We start from the raw sequence: 19,567 nt of genomic DNA, 5'->3' as shown, positions 1-19,567 counted from the left end.
GGCTGGCAGTGTGGGGATGCAGTCAGGAAGGCCAACTGCACCTTGTCTTGCATCCACAGATGCATCTCAAGCAGGTCCAAGGAGGTGATCCTCCCCCTCTATGTGGCAGTGGTCAGGCCTCAGCTGGAGAACTGCATCCAGTTCTGGGCACCGCACTTCAGGATGTGGACAACATGGAAAGGGTCCAGAGGAGGGCCACTTACACGATTCGGGGCAGCAGAGCAGGCCCTACAAGGAGAGGCTACGGGACCTGAACCTGTTCAGCTTCCACAAGAGGAGGCTGAGGGGAGATCTAGTGGCCTGTTACAAACTAGTCAGAGGTGACCACCAAGTACTGGGGAAGTCCCTATTCCCCCGTGCACTACCAGGGGTGACCAGGAATAACGGTTACAAGCTGGCAGAGGGTAGATTCAGGCTAGATATCAGGAGGCGCTACTTCACGGTCAGGGAAGCTAGGTTCTGGAAACAACTTCCAAGAGAAGTGGTGCTGGCTCCTACCCTGGGGGTCTTTAAGAGGAGGCTAGATGTATACCTTGCTGGGATCGTTTGACCCCAGTACTCTTTCCTGCCATGGCAGGGGGTTGGACTTGATGATCTGCTCAGGTCCCTTCCGACCCTAGAGACTATGAAACTTCCTTCTATCAAACTAACTACTACTCGGTGGAAGGGTAACAATATATTAATAAACAACATAACTTACATATAGGATTTTGCTTTAACTATTTGTATCATGTAAATTGCATTGTTTCAGATTTAGGTTGAAAAATGTAGGTTTCGTTTAGTTGTTGTTGGTATGGTGATTTAGACTCCTGCCCTTCCATAGCTTGTAATAACCAGCAAGCCTGTAGTCACAGTTCCAGTGCTTCTAGCAATAACTACCTTAGTGGCTGCAGCTGAGAAATTGAGAACTTTTCTTGATTTCTTTGAATTTTAGAAACCTCCTAGGTAGATACCTTCTGTGTACTATGCTAAGCACACTGAGCTTACTTAGTTGTTAATAATAATTCATCATTGCTACTAGATATCACAAAATCAGATGTGTTAGCAAAATAGAAAACTAGTTTTGCCAATCCAGAATTATGGTAAATCTTACAAATACAGTCTGGTTGAGGATATAGACCTTCATACTTTCATACTTCAGGGCATAAGTCAATTCTGGACAACTGGAGATTTTTCCATAGCCAGTGAAAATAACCCTACCTCCCACCCATTCATAATAGTTTATTGGAAGGATTCCATTGAAGCAGTTGGCACCAGCCATTGCAAGAGACAGATTGGTATCATAGCACTTCAGAGACTACATCACAGGGTGATGATTACTCTTCTTTTTCTAATGGCAGGTTAAATTCTCTCCTGCCTAGGTTGTTGAAAAGCGGCAACCATCTTAACAGAAAACAGCTTTGGTCTCACTGGAATCAGTTGATTGTAGTAAAAATTTTAAAAGCAATCAGGGTTTTTTTTGGGGGGGGGTTCCCCTCAAGATTTCTCTGCTAGGCAGAGTTTGAAGGAAAGTTTTGAAGGAAAACTTCCTGTTGTAGTAGATCTATTTATTTCATTCTCTGCCAATTCTTATGTTGATACAAGTTGACAAATACACTGAGCACAGACTAATTTAAAACATTCCATATCAAACCCTAGTAGAGCAAACAAATTCCTTAATTTCTTCACATCCAGAAAATTGTCCTATTGTAGGGCTATTTCAGAATTGAATTTTATAATGGCCAATCTTTCTGTAATTCACAAAAGCCATAGTATGAGCAAAATTTAAAACGTGTCCAGAAATTCTTTGAAATCAAATTACATCATGCATGAGCATAACTTGCCTACCTATTTCTGCTCTTTGATCTGTACCCAATGGGAATTTGCTTTAATCATTACAGGACCAAATATTACTGTGTAAGTCTTGCTTTAGCCAGTCAACAGTTTCAGTGAGAGTCATGCAGTTACCTGAAGAACAAAATGTCATGCTTATAAGAATAACAAAAATAAAAATGAAAATTGATTTTGAAGCTATAGCCATAATAGTTATGTAGGTTATCTTGTTTGTTTCTTTTTTTGGAATACTCTCCAAAAAGCAAAAGTGTTATCGTATGTCAAAGTGTTCTGAAGAGGTTTGTTTTACTTATTTAACATTCTACTGGGAAATGCAACAACAAAACAATTCCTTGTACAATGCACCATTTAGATCTGGATAAAAATAGACCACCAGAGCTTCTGGGCTAAAAGATGATTTTTCATTTTGATTTGTCTATGAAATATCAAATGGGAATTGGTCATAATAATCTAATTAGTTTATAAACAATCAAGAATATATAATAACTAACTGCTTGCACTTCTGCTAAGGTTTAGTGTGAGGTCAAGGGTCAAAGTACTAATAAGAGTGTTTGGGATGTCTACTGCCATGAAACAAAATGGAAACTTGATTGATAGCTAGGGGTCTGAAGGGAGAGAGCGCAGTGGAGAAAGCAAAGGTCATGGAACCATTTCCCTTCTCTGCATATATAATGACCAACCTTTTCCAAAATAGCAAAATGTAGGTATGAAGGATCAATATAGCATATGCTAGGCACGTTTCTTCTACTAATTTAAACACAAATTGATGAAATTTCAGATAAATTAATAGAGGTATCATTTTTATATCAACCATTGTTTTTCATATGCAAGACACTGGTTCACTAAATTTGTTCTCTGCTTCAAACATTTTAATTATGCTGATATAATTTTAAACTAATAGAAACCTGAAATACAAGCGTTATAAAAATCTAAGCTTGCTTTATAGGTTTGAATCTTTTATTTATTTTATATTTTGCTTTATCTATTTCAAACAAAGTTCATAAACTTTTGTAAGTTTAATAAACAAAGCCATTTAAACACAAATTTAGTATGATGAAATTTCTTTTTCCTCTCCTTTTTGTAGGTCTTGTGTGCATGAAATCTAGTAGTTCAGTTGTGGAGTTGGTCATGCTACTTTGTTCTCAGGTGAGATTTTCTCAGGATAAATAACTGTGGCTAAAATAACTGATTTTAACATTGTTGAAATTGCACCAAAAATGTATGTTAGAACATATTTTTAATTGTAATGTAAAAGGACCATGACCTTGATGTTTTGATTTGTAAAGGATTGATGTTATACAAATTGTCAAATCTCAATAGGTAGGTGAGGATGTTGAGGCTTCTATATCCTATTGTTAACTTTTACATGATCTCCATTTCAGTGTTTTACTAATTCTGTGCTGTCATATTACAAAGGAAGATAAAATGAATAAATATTAAGATTACTGAAACATTGATTTTTGCACATTGGAACTTCCATCCTTTGGGATGAGTGAGCTTTTTCCTTTTGTTCAGAGATTATGAAATGAGTGATAAATGTGTTTGAAGTCCTTGTCATTATTAATTGCTTTTGACATGTCCTGTGAATCAGAAAGTGTGCAAGGCATTGACCATGCTGGTCAGTTCATGAGTTTTCTATGTTCCTGGAGGCAAAATCACTCTAGGTACATTAAACACCTTAGAATTGCCTTGGGTAGTACTGATAAGAACCTTCAGAACCTTCTTAGAATTGTACTCAGAGGATTGCATGCACTAGATCTAATGGATATTCTTTTGCTGTCCTTTTGCGTTCTTTTTTGTAATTAAATAGAAGAATGTTTTATTGAGCTTTTCTTTTTGGTGCTTTAAAAATGATACCTTCCTGGTAGTAAATTCCCCTACTTAAAACTTTAAAATAGCCTTTTTTAATGGGAAGGATATTGGTCTAGAGGTCAAGGGTTCTGACCCATTTCAAAACCTTTGACCTTCATTTACAGCCCTTATGGTTTACTTGCCTGACGAATAAGGATAATGCAAAATTAATGTTTCTTCGCATCGATTTATTCGTTTTAGTGCCTATATTGCCAAATTTATTTAGACTGTGCTGATGGACATTTCATGAATACAAATGAAAGAATCATAGAAGGTGTGAAAAATCAATAGTCTACATTGTCAATAAAGTGCAATAAGTACAATTACTTCTGGAGATTACACCTAATGGATTTTACAATGAACTAGTGAAGAGTAGTTATGTTTCTAGTGGGCTTATTATTCATGGATGCAGTTAGATTTTGCTTACATAATTCTACTGCTTTTGAAGAAAATAATCAAGAACCTGTACTTCTCTAAAGAAGTGTTAACTAATAGCTGTCCTAGAACTTTTGGAGTTTAGAAATAATTTCCTTTTTTGTAAATATTGCTTATTTTCTGCAGTTATTCCCATGTATATTTTACTTAACACACATCTAACATTTAAAAAAATTAATGCCCATATACTAGGAAATCTATATGAAACTTCTCATATTTTATTAACTACATACAAAACAGGGCCTTGAGATGCAAAAAAGCTTTTTAAAACTCTCTGATTAACCCATTTTGGTTTGTCATAATGTACAATTTGTTTATTTCAGTAAAGGGTTGTTGAATTTATTTGATGAGGTTAAATATTTTTTTTTTAGTGGTAAAGAGCAGTGTTTGTCCTCTGTACAGTATGTTGCATGTATGATTCTTGGAAGCAGAAAGGATAAGGAGCAAATGACATACTCTAATGCACCTATTTGTCATACATGTCACAGTGCTGTTTAATGCTAATCTAATCAAATGGAGGATGTGGCCATTTCTTAGTAATATTAGTAGCAAAAGATGAGGCTGTTTTGAATAAAATAGCTGGAATAAACCAGTAAAGGCACACAGGACTCTCAAAATCTTGTTAAAGTTACAAGCAGCTGTAATATTTGGCAGAATACAAAAAATGATGTGAGAAATGAAGCCAAAATTAGCTCCAGATGTATACAGATTGTTCTGGGGTGATAATTACATTTTTCACTTTGAATTTTCCTAATTCAAAGAGGTCAGCATGGCAATCACAAAAGTGATTTATTTTGTTAAGAAGTGAACTGTCTTTTGCTACATGAAAGCTTGAGAGATATGAAATTGAATTTCAACTCGACATTTTACAGATACTGGGAGGAGATGGGACTGAGTTTGATTGATTTTTCTTTCTGGCCCAAGATGGGGTGGAAAGTGAAGTGATAGCCTCTTGCTAAAATTTTAATTAATTTTTAAGAGGAGATGGAGAGGATAGAGTACCAAAGATCGAAAGATCAGGTCAAAAACTAGTTTCTAATCACATAAATAATGTGGTATAGTTACATTCTAAGTATCTGTGAATTTGATTTAAAACTCCACAAATTTGTCAGCCATCATTTTACTGAATGGAAGAGGTGTTATGATTTATATCTTTAAAACAATTGGGAAAGCAATTAAGTATTAAAATAAAGTAAAGCACATCAGATATTAATAACTTAAATCAAACTAAGCATCAATCTGGTTCATTTCTCAGAAGCACTGAATACAACAATTAGATCTGTTTTTTACTACAGCATTGTAACTTTTTTTTCTATTAAATTTAGTAGGTGAAGTGCTTTTAACAAATCTAAGTATGGATACCTGTGAGAGAGAATTTGCTGTGGAACTATATATGCCATCTTGTTGAAGCTTATTTTAAAATCCAGATATTTGCTTCCATATGCTGTACCTGTATGCGAATATACTTTTGAAGACTTCATCTCACTGTCTTCTATAAAATATTGAACAACTGAACATAGTGCAAATTTCTTATATAAAACCACGATTGATATTAAAACTAAGGCTTATTCTCAAACACACCATCTAAAAGCAGTTTGTGACTGACACACTGCTTTTGGGACTTTGTATACTTTAATTTATATAAACCTATCAAAACATAAGAAATTCTTCATTTAATATTACTACAAAGTGTTTCTGCTTATTTGACATTAATATCATTTTTGAAAGAATCAATGTTGCATTCAAGGCCACTTTATAAAAGCGTTGCGTTGCTCATCCTAATTCAGTCTGACATACATTCCAATAACACTACCTCCCTTCTAGGGTTTAAAGCTAAATTTATGGCTGAGCATTGTGAAGTGCATCATTTAAAAATGGTTTCAACCCAAAACATCTAATAAATAAATAATGTGTATGGCTACTCAGTAGTAGACTTTCCAGACTAGAAATCATTCCATCGGATACTCAACAGTCCACTATCGGAGAGGGCTGTCAGATAAATCTTATAGTAGCTGCATTCATGTCCTGTAAATCACATGTTATTGTCTGAGCCTTCTGCCAGGTCATCTATTCTTTTCCCATTTATCAGAAATGCATACAGTACACTGAAACTAGAAGCACCATCTAGTCTGGCCTAGCATCCTGTGTGGGGTAATTAAACCAGCAAAAAGAGTGAAGTCCTTAGATAGTCTGATGATCCTTTTTAAATGGATGACGTCAGAATGGGTTATATGCATGTGTGTGCTGTTTTGAGACAAGCTTCCTTCAAGTTGAAAGTCCAGGGTTATTATTGGAGAAACAGCATTTTTCCCTAAAATGGTTCTAAAAACATGACTAAAATTTTAAGGGGCACATTGAAGAGTTGTTTATATCTGCATAAATAAATAGGCATTGTGTGTAACAACTCATTTGTCAGGTAGAGTAATGAAGCTGTTCCCTTGAAATAACTTAGTTAAGATGGAAAAAGCTCTTTTGATTTTTTTTATAACATACTTTTGTCTCCATATAATATGAAACTCTACTTGGTTGAGGTAGCAGAAGGGTGAGAAAGGTATAATAACCTGATAAAAAGGAACAGGTGACAAAAGTAACTTTTGTTTTCCTGATGATTCTAAATGAGAGATTCCCAACCAGGGTACCCTGCTGGTACCTGCACTTGCCCCAGCAGTACTCCCTGTGGCCACTTACCCCAGCTCCAGGGGCAGGGGTAAAGCAGGGGAACTCTGTACTGAAAAGCGTAATCCCTGCACTGACCACCACTGTGCTCTGAGCAGCATGCTGTGCTATGGGCAGAGAAATGTGGGGCCATGCTTTTTCATGGCTCCTTCCCCTGCTCTTCCCATGCTTCTTGAGCTCATGAAAAAGGCTGCAGAGTATGGTCCAGTATGCATGTCCTTGGAGGTGCAGCCACTGCAAGTGGCTGCACTCATCCCCTTAAGTACAGACTGGGGGCAGGCAAGGGGAAGACTGTGGAAAGAGCAGAGCAGGTAAGGGTCCTGCCTCTGCCACTCTCAACTGGCACCAGCCTCTGCCGGTGGCCACTGTCACTCCTGTCTGCCTCCTTCAGGGGTCTAATGAACCACCCTCAAGCTTTCTTATTCCCTGTTTAGTAGACCCTGTTGCTCTGAGCATTGCGCCATGCCCCTTGCTATGCTTTCAGGGTGCGACCCCATGATATCATTTTAAGGGAGCCACAGGGTGTGAGGAGCTAAGTACTGTAAGAAATAAATTGGTCTTTAAATGGGGTGCCATTCAATTACAAAACATTATTCAGGTATACCTTGAGTCTTAAAAGATTGAGAAACACTGCTCTAAACTATTGGCAATATTTTGGCAATACTTAATGCTTCTCTTTCAAGGAAATCTACAAACCTGTAAGAGGAACAGCTGTAGGAGAAGACATCAGTCTCTTCGTCAGGTTCCTCCTTGACTTAGATGCTCTGGAATAGGGCTTTTAACTTTCCTTGATTATAAGACTGGTCTGTTTTTAATGGATTAAAATGGCAACTGTGATCTTTTTTAAGAAAGGAAAAAAGTATGGCTCAATGTTAATAATTCAACCCTCTGCATACCGACTTTTTCTCCTTCTCTGTCATAATGCTAAGTTAATGGTTCTTTAACATTTTTAGAATTGAGGCACCCCTGGACAGGCTCAAGATACCCCTCAGAAAGGTTTACAAATATGAGTCACAAAATGAACCCAGAGGTTTCAAATAGAAATCCATAGCTGTGGTCTTTCTGAGTTTTTTGCAACAGAAAAACTACTTTATTTTTTCTTTAGGCAAAAATAAGAGCTGGCCTAACAGAACTAACGTGGCAATTTGTGGCACAAGGCATCTTAGGGTGCCTTGGCACTCTGATTGAGAATTACTCCCCTAACAGATAAGGGATACACTCTTGAGATCTAATGCCATTTTTAAAAATAAAACCAATATTTTAAAACATTAAACCTTTTTTGGCACTTGTTGGTACATAATAGTTTTCTTGTACCTCAGTACAGCTACCCATATCTCTCTTTTTTTGCTACCCTTAGAAAAATGAATATTTAATAGGATTTTAGGAAGGTCTAAGAACAAAGCCTCGATCTCTTAAACTAAAGGGGGTATGAGCTAGGTGGTTCAGTTTGCAGAAAGGGGGTACAGTTGAGAAATAAAATGTATTCAGGGTCACATTATTATGATAGCTTTTTTATTTCTGAAATAAAAGGTAAGGTAAGCTAAGTCAAACAGAGAAAAAATAAAATAAGTTAGGGCAGTGAGGCCAACCTTTTCATGGGTCACAAATTAGCTCTAAATCTTCCCCAAGTGCTATTCCCATCTCCTTCCCCTGCCCAATCTACTGCTCTGCTTTCTGTTCCCTACCTTATCAGCTGTTTTGCTGTTTGTCCCCTGTCTGGTCTGCTGTGCACCACACAGCCAGGCTGCCCACCATGCCACTTGCAACACACATACTGTAGATTGGCCACCCCTGAATTAAGGGACTACAAGCAGTCCTCGACTTACAACGTTTCAAGTTACAACATTTCACACTTACAACATTTATAAATTGACACAGTTTCAACTTTGCAATGTCAGTTTCAACTTTACAATGCTTAATCCAATGTAACGCCACACTAGTGAACAAGTCATTGTATCACCCATCTGTCTGGAGAACATCTGTCCAAACTTCCTTGGACACTTTCTTTAAGAAAGCAGCCAAGACTCCTGAGAAGACTCCAGCCAAGAACCCTTCAAAAAGTCCAGCAAAGTCACCTCAAAGAAGTCCTTCCAAATCAATATGATCGCTATTTATAATATAAATACATTAATGTAGCTATATTACTAATATATAATTGATCAAGTACAAAATTCTGGGTTATTTTTGGTGAAAATAGGGTATCGGGCCTTGGTTTGGGAACCAATCCGTCATTTATAACTTTGTTTCTTATGAGAAAATTGGTTCCGAGTTACAACGTTTCAATTTAAGATGTGGTTTTCAGGAACCAATTGTGTCCTAAGTCTGAGGACTGCCTGTAGTTTTGATTTAAAGGTCAACCTTACTAACTGTGTAGGTCAGAGTTACAGGTATTCAGCCACTTTTCAACTTGGAGAAACTGAATTCCTACAGCCAGGTAAAGGAGTATAAGGCTTAAGCCTTCAACATCAAAGAAAAGTCTCTTTAAAAAAAAAAGATGGCCTTGCACCCCTTAGTTGTCATTTTCACTCACAGATTGCATATTTCAGTATGTAAACCATGTTCATCTCTAACTTGTACAGTAACATACTCTTATTATATTCCTTATTCCTATAGTCCTTATTCATATGTTCCTTATATTACTGGAAGACTTAATCATCATACAACATCAAAATATGTCTGTTAGGCAGTCATGCACCTGTGAATGACATAATGTCATGTTTTCCATAGGAGGGATGCATGTAGTTGGAATTAGGATTTTACTTCATGGTGACTAACTATATATTTTTTTATATTGAAAACAAAATGCCCATAGACTATTGGTATTGCTAGATCATCATTGTCTTCTGGGTATGCTGCAGGCTGGTCCTTTTTCCTAAAAGGCAAACTTTGCTGCAGTTGGCTGATCCATTTTGTTACTTCAAGAATGGATCTCTGCATTGTGTTAAATCTTCAAATTACATGGAGACTTTGTATGGTGGAGCTGATTGGTTGGTGTTTCTTTCAGAGAGTGCATTACACTTGTGCTCTGTGATCTGCACTGGTTTCTAATTTACTTTCAAGTACAATTTAATGTGACGGATAACTATAGTGATAACCATAAAGTTTTAATTGAATTGGGTCTAGGTTATCTCAAAAGCCACTTCTCTGCCATACCTTGGCAGCTGAGATCAACAGAAACACTCAAGCTAACAACCTTATGGTTTAGATATTAAGAAACTACATACAGAAAATTTTCAACTTAGATCTTGGTTGTGGATTCTGTTCCACTCTTAAAAAACAAAAACAAAAAAAAACCCCCCAACAAAAACTGATGAACTACTTTTGTGCCCTAAGGCTAAGTACAGACATTCAAAAAGCCTGAGGCAGAATTGATCCAGTCTACATGGGTTTCTCTAAGCTGTGTAGATTGGACTGAGAGTAAACGGAGCTCATGTTTGCTCTTTGATTGGAATGGGGAGCAGGCAGACAAGTGCCTGCACTGGCCAAAGCCAGAAGGTAGGGGGTGCTCCCACATGCCTCTCAGCGTGCTGGAGATTCCTAAAGGCAGTAGATTGTAGCTGAGTGGGGACCATCCCTGATTGGATGTCAGGCACATGTCCCCAAACTTCTGCTATCACTGCAGACCCTCTCCTCTGCCCAGTCCTAGGCTTACAGAGTGGGTTGCCAATGCCTGACAGCCTGGACTGGCCACCGCACCCGGGGAGGGGACGCAGGGTGGCAGCAGATGTAGGTGCCTGGCATGATTCTTACAATTGTGCTGGGGCACTTGCTAGAGCTCCAAGGACTGGGAGATTGCAGCTGCAATAGTCTCCCATCCTCAGGGCTGCATGAAACCTCTAGGGCTGGGAGACTAGTAGCTGTGATCTCCCGGCCTGTGGAGTTTCATGCAGCCCCAGGGCTGGGAGATTGCATGTAGCTGGCAGGACCCAGGTGGGTCCTGGTACCAGGAGGCATGCTGCTAGGACCCAGCATCTGCAGCTATGGGACTCTGGGTCCTGGCATCTACAGGGTGCTCCTAGGATGGAGATTTGGCGGCTGCTGGGGCTGAGAGCCCCCTTGGCTGGGAGACACAGCTGCCACAATCTCCTAGTCTCAGGGCTTCATAAAACCCCTGTGATTGCAGCCCTGCAGGGTTTTACATTGCCCTGAGGCTAAGAGAACATGGCAGCTGTGATCTCTTAGCCCTTGGAGCTCTAGTGAATGGCCCAACATGATTGCAAGAACCATGCTGCCAGGTGCTGTTTCCCAGAGATCAGTTCTTCTAAGGAGGTCCCTGATTCTTCTAAGGATAACACCCCTCCCCTGCCTAGGAACATTGTATATAGAAAATTCCTGAGCTACAGGTGCTCCTTGCTCCCCCCCACACTTCCTCTTACCTGTAGCTGAGAGCTCAGAGCAGTTGAGCATGGCCAAGGCTAGATAGCTGTCCTGCAAGGGGGGAAAAGGGGGAACAGAAGAGCTGGGAAGGTGCCTGGTCTGCCAGGGGGCTGCAACCTAATTGGAGTTGGGAGGGGATCTGGTACTGAAGTTTGGTAGATCTGCCATAAGTCTGATACTACACTGATGCAGGTCTATTTTGGACCAGAATCTGCTATGTTTAAAGAAGTCTGTGTGCTTTGAATTTCTGTTAGGGGTATAGGCTGGTTTCGACCACCTAAATGGGAAAAAAGTGTAGTGTCTGCATGTGGCCCAAGTGTTAGATGGACACATTTTTAATTGAAATAATATTTTTGTGCAATTACTAATTACTTTGTGTATAAATAGTCATAAGTTATACATGAGTTTTTAAAAGGAGCAGCATGATTCAGTAGATCCACAGTTCTTGATATTGAGAACAGATGTTTTAGGATTGTAGCTGCAGAATAACTTTGTGCCTATTTCACTGCCTGTTCTAATTAATTATCCGTTAAAACTATAATTATCAGGACTCTTAGGATCCCTTACCTCATTCCTTTGAATCAATATAGCCTCACATTGGCATTTTTTTCTTGTGAAATCTTGCAGTTTTGAACAGTGTAATCCCGGCAAACATTAACATGATTTCAGATTTCAAAGCCCCTTTATGTATCTGCACATACCAATAATTCAAAGTTTTAACATTTCAGTTGTGTGATCTGTTAAAAGGCTTTGCTTTCAGCAGCTACAATTGCTTTGATAACAATATGGACCAAAGAGAAACATAGCTTTATTAGGCAAAAGGGTACTTTTGATACCTTAGTGGGTAGAATCAAAGAAAAAGTCTCCTATGAAACCTTGTTTGGACTCTTATCTGAGTGGTTGTGCTGTTGGAGAAGTCATGCTTTACAGGTCTTCTCCTTGCATTATTAATTGCTTTTAGATGATCAAGTCTTCTAAATTCCAGTAATATACAGCATATTCCAATATAAAAAATGGCAAGTGTAAGTTTCCCAGGGTCCAATTTGCTAAATCAAGGGTGTCAAACTCATATAACTTTGTGGGTCAGATGCATGGCACCAATCTCATCCATGGGCCACATGAGGCCCTTAGACTTTCCCCCACTCCTACTCCTACTGCTGGATCCAGTGCCTGCAGTCAGAACAGGTTAGTACTACACATGGCACGTGTTGTGGCTGATCCAGGACTGTGCTGCACGTGGTACCTACCCCCTCCTCCTGCTGGTCATGGATACATGCTGTATGTACTGCCCTCCCAGCTGGTCTGAACTGTGCTGCATGTGGTACCACCTCTAGCCAGTCTGGGAACAGTGTTGAATGCAGTGCCGATCAGCAGAAGCTGATGCAGTGTGTGGCACACATCCTGGCCTGGCCTGAGGATAATGGTTGCTGTGTGTGATAAGGATGCCAGACCAGCTAGAGCAGGCACTACATGTGGTGCAGTCCCAGACAGGCTCAGGGGTGGGAAGTGCTACATGTAGTGTGGATCCTGGAGTGGCCAGAAGGGTGCTACGTGTAGTAGGGATCATGGAGTGGGTGTTGTGTGTGGCGTTTGAGTCAACTCAGTTCAAGGGCAGTATTGGGGGCCTGAAGACAGGGCTCTGTGGGCCATGTCTGGCTCACAGGCCATATCTTTTGACACTCGTGCCCTAAATAAAGGTTTTTATTTTGGTAAAGATCACTCATAAAAATGGCAATATAGTCATTTTATAGGTGTGGGTGAAAGCAGGCTTTGGAAGAAATAAAATAGTCTTGTCTTCCAAGCTAGTTACATATCCCTTTACATAGTGGAGACCTACGTTTAAATCTCTGCTGCACAGCATGCAGTGTTATTTATACAAGGTGGAATATCTTCAAACAGAAGGACTAAAAGAGATTCTTCCCAGGATAGCTAATGGGAGTTTAGGGCAGTCACTCAAGTTCAAGTCTATTCTTTTCCATCCTTCAGCATTTCAGGTTATTGCCTTAAGCATGAGCTGCTGGTCTTGGTGCAGATGGAGCTGGGGAAGGGAAGTTGAGGCACCCCCTCCCTGTCTTTCTGACACCCCTTTCCTTAAGTGGTGCCATGGGCATGTGGCCTGCTCACCTACTCCACATTATGCTACAATCTATATGATACTCTTGATGTTTCTTCAACAAAGCTTCACTGCGATCTTGTTTCCATCCTCAGTTTAGGGTATGATGTATTATTTTCTTAGAATGTCAGCTCTTCACAGCAGGAGCACGGTGATGTACCGTAGGTCTCTAGCGCTTGGGGGCCAATGCTTACATTTGCACCCGTCCCCTGCCATCCTTCTCATATCAATACTTAAAGGAGAGCTGGCCCACAGTTTTTGGGGGTCCCCTGCAGGCTTTAGTTTTGGAGCCCCCAATGTGAAGAAGCCAGTGGCGGTATTGGCGGGGAGGGGGTGGCAAGTGGCCAGATGTGAAGCTGGTGGTGGCAATGTGGACTGGTGGCAACTGCCTTTGGTGGGCCAGTAGGAGGTGCTCCTGAGCCACCCACCTCACTGTGCCCGACCACCTTCCAGGCTTTGAGTTGTTCCCTGGGGGTGCCTGGCGTCCAGCTGACCCCCTTCCTGGAGCAAGCCTCGTGCAAGCCTGGGGATAGCACCACCACCACCCACCCAGAGTCTGGAATGATGTGGACCTGTACCCTTTAGGAAACACAGGCCTAGTAGTCCTTGTGGGTACTTGACCTGCTGCAAGAACTTGGGGTACTTCCCTCAGTGTGAAGCTCAAATAGTGGTCTCCCTTAGTCAGCTGAACCAAGAGGACCCCAAGGCATAATCTAGACCAGGGACAGGCAATTATTTTGGGCAGAGGGCTGCTTACTGAGTTTCGGAAAGCCATCAAGGGCTGCATGACAGGCAGCCCAGGGCAGATTAATATTAATTTTCTAAATTTTTTAGGGGCCCCACGGGCCAGATAGAATGGCCTGGTGGGCCGCATCTGGTTCCTGGACTGCATTTTGCCGACCTCTGATTTAGACCCTCTCCCAGTAAGTCTCCCATGCTAGGTACAAAGGAGAACTTTATTGGTTACAAGGAGTAGGTTTGGAATAGGGTACAGGGTAGAGCAATATCAGAGAAATCCCTTAGAGAAAAATGGCATGGTAGCCTTTGATTACGCATCTGTTACTGCAGGCTATTTATCTAGTTAGCTTTCGGGCAGCTTACTCTCGCGTATCATCCAGAGGCAGGTGGAGATTCCCTCTGGAGGCAGGCAGTTCATTGATCATAAGTTTCAAGAGAGAGAGCAAGTTTCAGATGGTTCAGCTTCTCTCTGAGTTTTCATCATGGCTACTGCCCCCACTCCTGGGCAGTCCTTCTCTTATATAACCCTTATGACTTCATTTACCTGATCCAACGAAGGCCAACAACTTTTGGCTGCCAGTCAACCAATTTGAAATGCATCACTGGTTGCCAGGTAGACTGGCAGGGTTTTTAGCCCCCTTGCAGTCTTGCTGCCATTGCTTAGAACAAGAAGAAGTTTAAGCCCCACACCCAGGTATGTGATGCCAGTCACCTAGGCAGAGGGAGCAGGTTTCCCTCCTCCCTCAGAAATGTATCCAGCTTAGGTTACAACTCGGCGTTTCCTGAAGAGATGGGGCAAGGGAGTCTGCCTTTTGCAGTGATCCTGGTAACCAAATTGTCCCATAGCAGAGTTTTGGGGAGAGACAGAGATGGCATTCTGCCACATTTCCCACCCCCCACCTTGCTATGGCACTGATTACGGCACTGAAGGGCCTGGTTGGCACCGCCCCCCCCAGGCTGGTGCCCAGGGGCCAGGGACCCCTCTGACCTTCTTCCCCACCATCGGTCTGCCACTGCAGGGGCAACGTCTTCCTAAAATCACATCTACTGCAGACCAAGTGAAATTTTGACACCTCACCCAAGACTGGCAGACAGCAATTGCTGGAAACTTTACCTAGCGTCTTTGTGCTAGTCTGGAGAACTGCATAGTCATCTAGTAAAAAGGAAAGCCATGTATTGTAGAAATGTTCCAGGTTTTGTATAAACTAATTAAATTGTTCTGCCTTCAGGTCAAAGTGGCTTCTTTCCTTCATTTGTTATCATTTTCCATGTTAATTTCCAAGTAAAATTCTGATCTGAGCTGTCTGTCTTAATAGTAGAAGACTGGTATTTTGAGAAGGCAAATACTAAATCTTTTCAGCTTGAGTTTTGGTTAGTGTTGCTTCCTGACATTTGGAGTCTTTAGTATTCTTCCAGGTAATTGGTGTGATGATTTGTTTGAAAATGTCAGTGACTCTGTAGGCTATAGAAAAATTTTAAGGATTAAGAATCTGCTTAAAGAACCTCGTCTGCCTAATCTCAGATGAGTCACTCAGTTCCTTCCCACGTGGTCTGCTAGAGGCAAGATCTGTTAATTTTCTACATACATTTTAGGCAATTGTGGAGTGGGCGACCTAACAAATATGTGGACTTATTTACTGTCAGTGTGGCTAACAAATAAAATGTTTAAGCCTTTCTAGTTCATTAGCAGATACACTCTTTTTTTACTAAAAACAATTTAACATAGAAGGTATATAGACATTGGATGTGCAGTTACCTTTTCAACAAACATTTAGAAAATATAATATTTACTTCGTTGGACTTGGGGATTTAGAACCCATGACATTTTGGTCAGAACTAGAAATCAATAAAGGCACATAATTTAACCCTTGCTCATACACCAACTGTTGAAATAGATTAAAATGTGCCAAGATTAATAGATCAATATTACATGAATAGTAATCTCTGTTCTTCACTTACTGATGTGGTGAATGTACACTTAACAGTTACAATGGTGACTAGGGCTGTGTGTAATCTCACCTGGCATTTCGTTTTGAAGCTGTTTTGATGCATTTCAAGCTTGAAACAGCGAAATTGAAATGAAACAAAAACCTTTGAAACAGCTTTGAATTGAAAAAAGGGAACTTGAAATATTTCAAAAGTTTTGAAGCCAAGCTTACCACCTTCACCACCAGTCCCAGCCAGCAGCACCCACATCCTGTCATCAAGCAAGCAATTCAAGGGCTTGCCCACACCCTTGAGGGCTGTGGGGGCTGTGCCGGAGTCCTCCCAGGGGCATGGCCCCCCTGATCTGACTGCTGGATGACAGGAGGCAGGTGCTGCCACCTAGGGCCAGTGGCAGCACTGATCTTCCTGGCACTGGGTGCAGGCTGTGCCCTGTGCCAGTCTGTCATCTGGCAGGCAGATTGGGGGCCTGCACCCCTGGGAGGAGTCTGGCACAGCCCCTGCAGCACTCCTAGGGGTGTGGGCGAGCCCCCGATCTGCCTGCCAGATGACAGGAGGTGGGTGCTGCCGATTGGGACTGATGCCGGGAAGATCGATGTTGCTGCTGGCCCCAGGCAGCAGCACCTGCCTCCTGTAATCCTGTGCGCAGATTGGGGGCCCACCTATACCCTCAGGAGGGCTGCAGGGGCTGTGCCAGAGTCCTCCAAGGGGTTCAGACCCAAATCTGCCTGCTGGATGACAGGAGGCAGGTTCTGCTGCCTGAGGCCAGTGGCAGCACCAATCTTCCTGGCCCTGGGTGTGGGCTGTGCCCAGCACCGGTCTGTCATCTGGCAGGATGATCGTGGGCCTGCACCCCTGGGAGGAGTTGGGCACAGATCCCGCAGCCCTCCTGGGGGTGTGGGGGAGTCCCTGATCTGCCTGTCTGCTGCATTTTATGATTCCCTATTATAACCTATGGGCAAAACGGCAAAACAGCGTCAAAACAACAAAATAGTTTCAATGAAACAGAATGGAAGAGTGCTTTCAAAACTAAACAAAACTGAAAACGAAACCCTGTTCCATTGAAATGTTGAAACAGAAGTCGAAGCAGAATGATGTTGTTTCACGCAGCCCTAATGGTCACTACTAATCATGATATAGCTGAAGTTGAGTGAATGTCTTTCATGTTACTATTCCTTTTTTTAGCTGTTTCTCTTTCTATAACTCTTACCTGTGCAGTGAAGTTATCCAGGCTTACTTTGTCTCTGAGTGGGGAATATAAACACACAGTATAGATTTTTAAGACTTACAGTGAACAAAAACTGTAGAGCTATGTTTGTGTGAGAGGAATAACAAATATTTATAATATTTTTCTGTATCTTTTTTACGTAAATGGCGCAGAAAACCTTAAATTTGATGAATAAATAGCCCTTAGTGAGGAAAAAAAAGAGGTATAAATGAAAAATTGTTTCAGTTTGACCTGGTTTTGCCCATTCAGTGTTTTTGTGAAGCTAAGAAAGAGTTCATTTAATACATTGTTCATTTATACATTGGTCCAGTATCTAACTAACCTACTCTATATCTTTTAATGCAAGTTATACAGCGCTAAAAGTTAATGGGAAAGAGACTTGTCTTATGTGGCTTTCCTAAACTGAGCAAGAACAAGGCTCTGTTATGCTGTGTTGATATGTTAAATAGGATAGAGCAGGGTATCAAACATTATTGCCTGTAGGCTACATATGCCCCGCCATCTGGTTCTGGTGCTCCCCCTTGGTGTGAGCAGATCCACGTGGGGCACAGGGCATACTGGAACAGCCCTGCAGGCAGGCCCTAGGGTGGCTTGGTAGCAGTACCCAGTCATGTGCAACAGATCCCAAAAGAGCCCAAACTAGTGCTGTATGTAATACAGTCCAGACGGGGGTGTAGCATGTTTATTTTGATATGTATCATTTTATTTGATATGTTTGGGGAGGAGAGTAAACTGTTACATAAATTGGAAGCTTGCATTAAAACAACTTAATTTCCAGTACAAATACTCTGCTGCAGATGTGAACTAGAGGATCATAATTTAGCTACGGAAGCAAGATTTTTCTGAAGTAAAAGGCATCCTGTTGCTTCACCAGCACACTAGGACTTAGAAAAACACCACCATTTAAGGTGAATTTTGTGCAAAGAGAGCACACCCTGTGGTTTAGCAGTCTAGTCAGAAGGATGATACCATGCTGGCTTTCTAACTAGATCTTTGAACAATATTCTCATGGGTGGTAAATGCAAAACAAAGTAATATCAACTGGCACTTAATTCTGTGAGTTCCCTGCTGATTGGGCTATGCAGTGAAATGGAACTCTTCCTGACAGGAAGTCAGCCTATAAGTGTGGAGACCTCTGAAAATAAAGTGTGCTTTAATTTCACCCCCTGCTGTTTTACAGCTAGTCTGTTTAATTTGGGACTATGGAGAAAGGCTTGTGAAGGGAGGAGTATAAGATTATGGAAAATGTAGAGCAGGGCAGCGCTTGTCTCTGATTATACACAAATTAGAAATAGAAAAACAGACGGAACAGTTTTGTTTCTGTGTTAATTGACTGCATTGTTTCTTTGCTTTAAACTTCCAAGCAAAGCTGTTAAGAATTTCCAAGCAAAGCTGTTAAGAAAACTGATAGTGTTTTACATCTTTAATATAATGTGCTAAAGGAAGCATTGACTAGTAGTTAAATCTAACTTGCTGTTTAACTCATGGGCATGTCGTTCAACCTCTGTAGAATCACTTCTAGCACCTTTTTCTTCTGCTCTGGGAGCATCGTCATGAATCTAAATATAGCACTGTAAGGAATATAGCACTCTTGTTTGAGCAGCCATTTAGCAGGCAAGGCTAAACTGGGATATTGTTGGAGGGATTACTCTGTGGGTTATTTAAATGCTCTGGTGACTTCCAGAAGTTATTTTGCCTCTCCTGTTTTGTTTTCTTGTTCATTTGTTTTACAAGTTATCCTTATTTCTTCTGTAAGCTGCTCTGAACCTTGGTCAGGAATAAAATATGTATAAATCAAATAAATTTGTGTGATGTAATTTGTTACTCTTCATAAATTGCCTTGAGATCCTTCACTGAAGCAGAATAATATAATTCACTACCAAATCAATCATAAATATGAAATTGGGGAGAATTACTGTCATATTAGATCCTAATGTTTGCTAATTCTGAGCCGTTTATGTGGAAGGGGAATCTTGTTTTGCTTTCTCGAGGACCTATTCATATTTACTTTAAAAAACTGGTTAGTTTCATCTCCACATTTACAGAAGGGAAGTCTTTAAACGTTCTTTTGTAAACTATGTGAATAAGTCAGTGGATAGTTCTGTGGAATACCAGCTACCTAATGTAGCTGAGCATTATTATCTGCCACTTTGATTGTGGTAGTTTGTAGTAGCACCTGAGTGAGAATGGGGCCCTACTGTGCAAGTACAGACAGCTTGGAGTCTAAGTAAATGGGACAGGCACAGGACTAGAGAAGGGAATAGAACATGTAAACAGAGTGAGTAATGATATAGCAGCAAATGTCATCATGTTGGTTCTGTGACTTTTGCTTTGCTTTACTTGCTTGTTTGTTAAACCTTTTCAGAAGAGCT

At 40.9% G+C, this 19,567-nt stretch overlaps 1 protein-coding gene across 9 annotated transcripts in view; it reads left to right on the top strand.

Annotated features, from left to right (window-relative positions):
- Positions 1–19,567, top strand: part of LRBA (LPS responsive beige-like anchor protein) — a 580,756-nt gene that overhangs the window by 168,066 nt on the left and 393,123 nt on the right. For all 9 annotated transcript variants that reach the window (XM_019534457.1, XM_019534459.1, XM_019534455.1 and 6 more), the window contains exon 33: positions 2,918–2,979. In XM_019534457.1, the coding sequence (XP_019390002.1) occupies positions 2,918–2,979 (62 nt within the window). The remainder of the gene's footprint in view (positions 1–2,917; positions 2,980–19,567) is intronic.

Source organism: Crocodylus porosus, unplaced genomic scaffold, assembly GCF_001723895.1.
Source record: "Crocodylus porosus isolate Cpor-Errol unplaced genomic scaffold, CroPor_comp1, whole genome shotgun sequence".
Taxonomy (NCBI): domain Eukaryota; kingdom Metazoa; phylum Chordata; order Crocodylia; family Crocodylidae; genus Crocodylus; species Crocodylus porosus.
The sequence above is the reverse complement of the archived record's forward strand: the minus strand, read 5'-3'. Positions and strand labels throughout refer to the sequence as shown.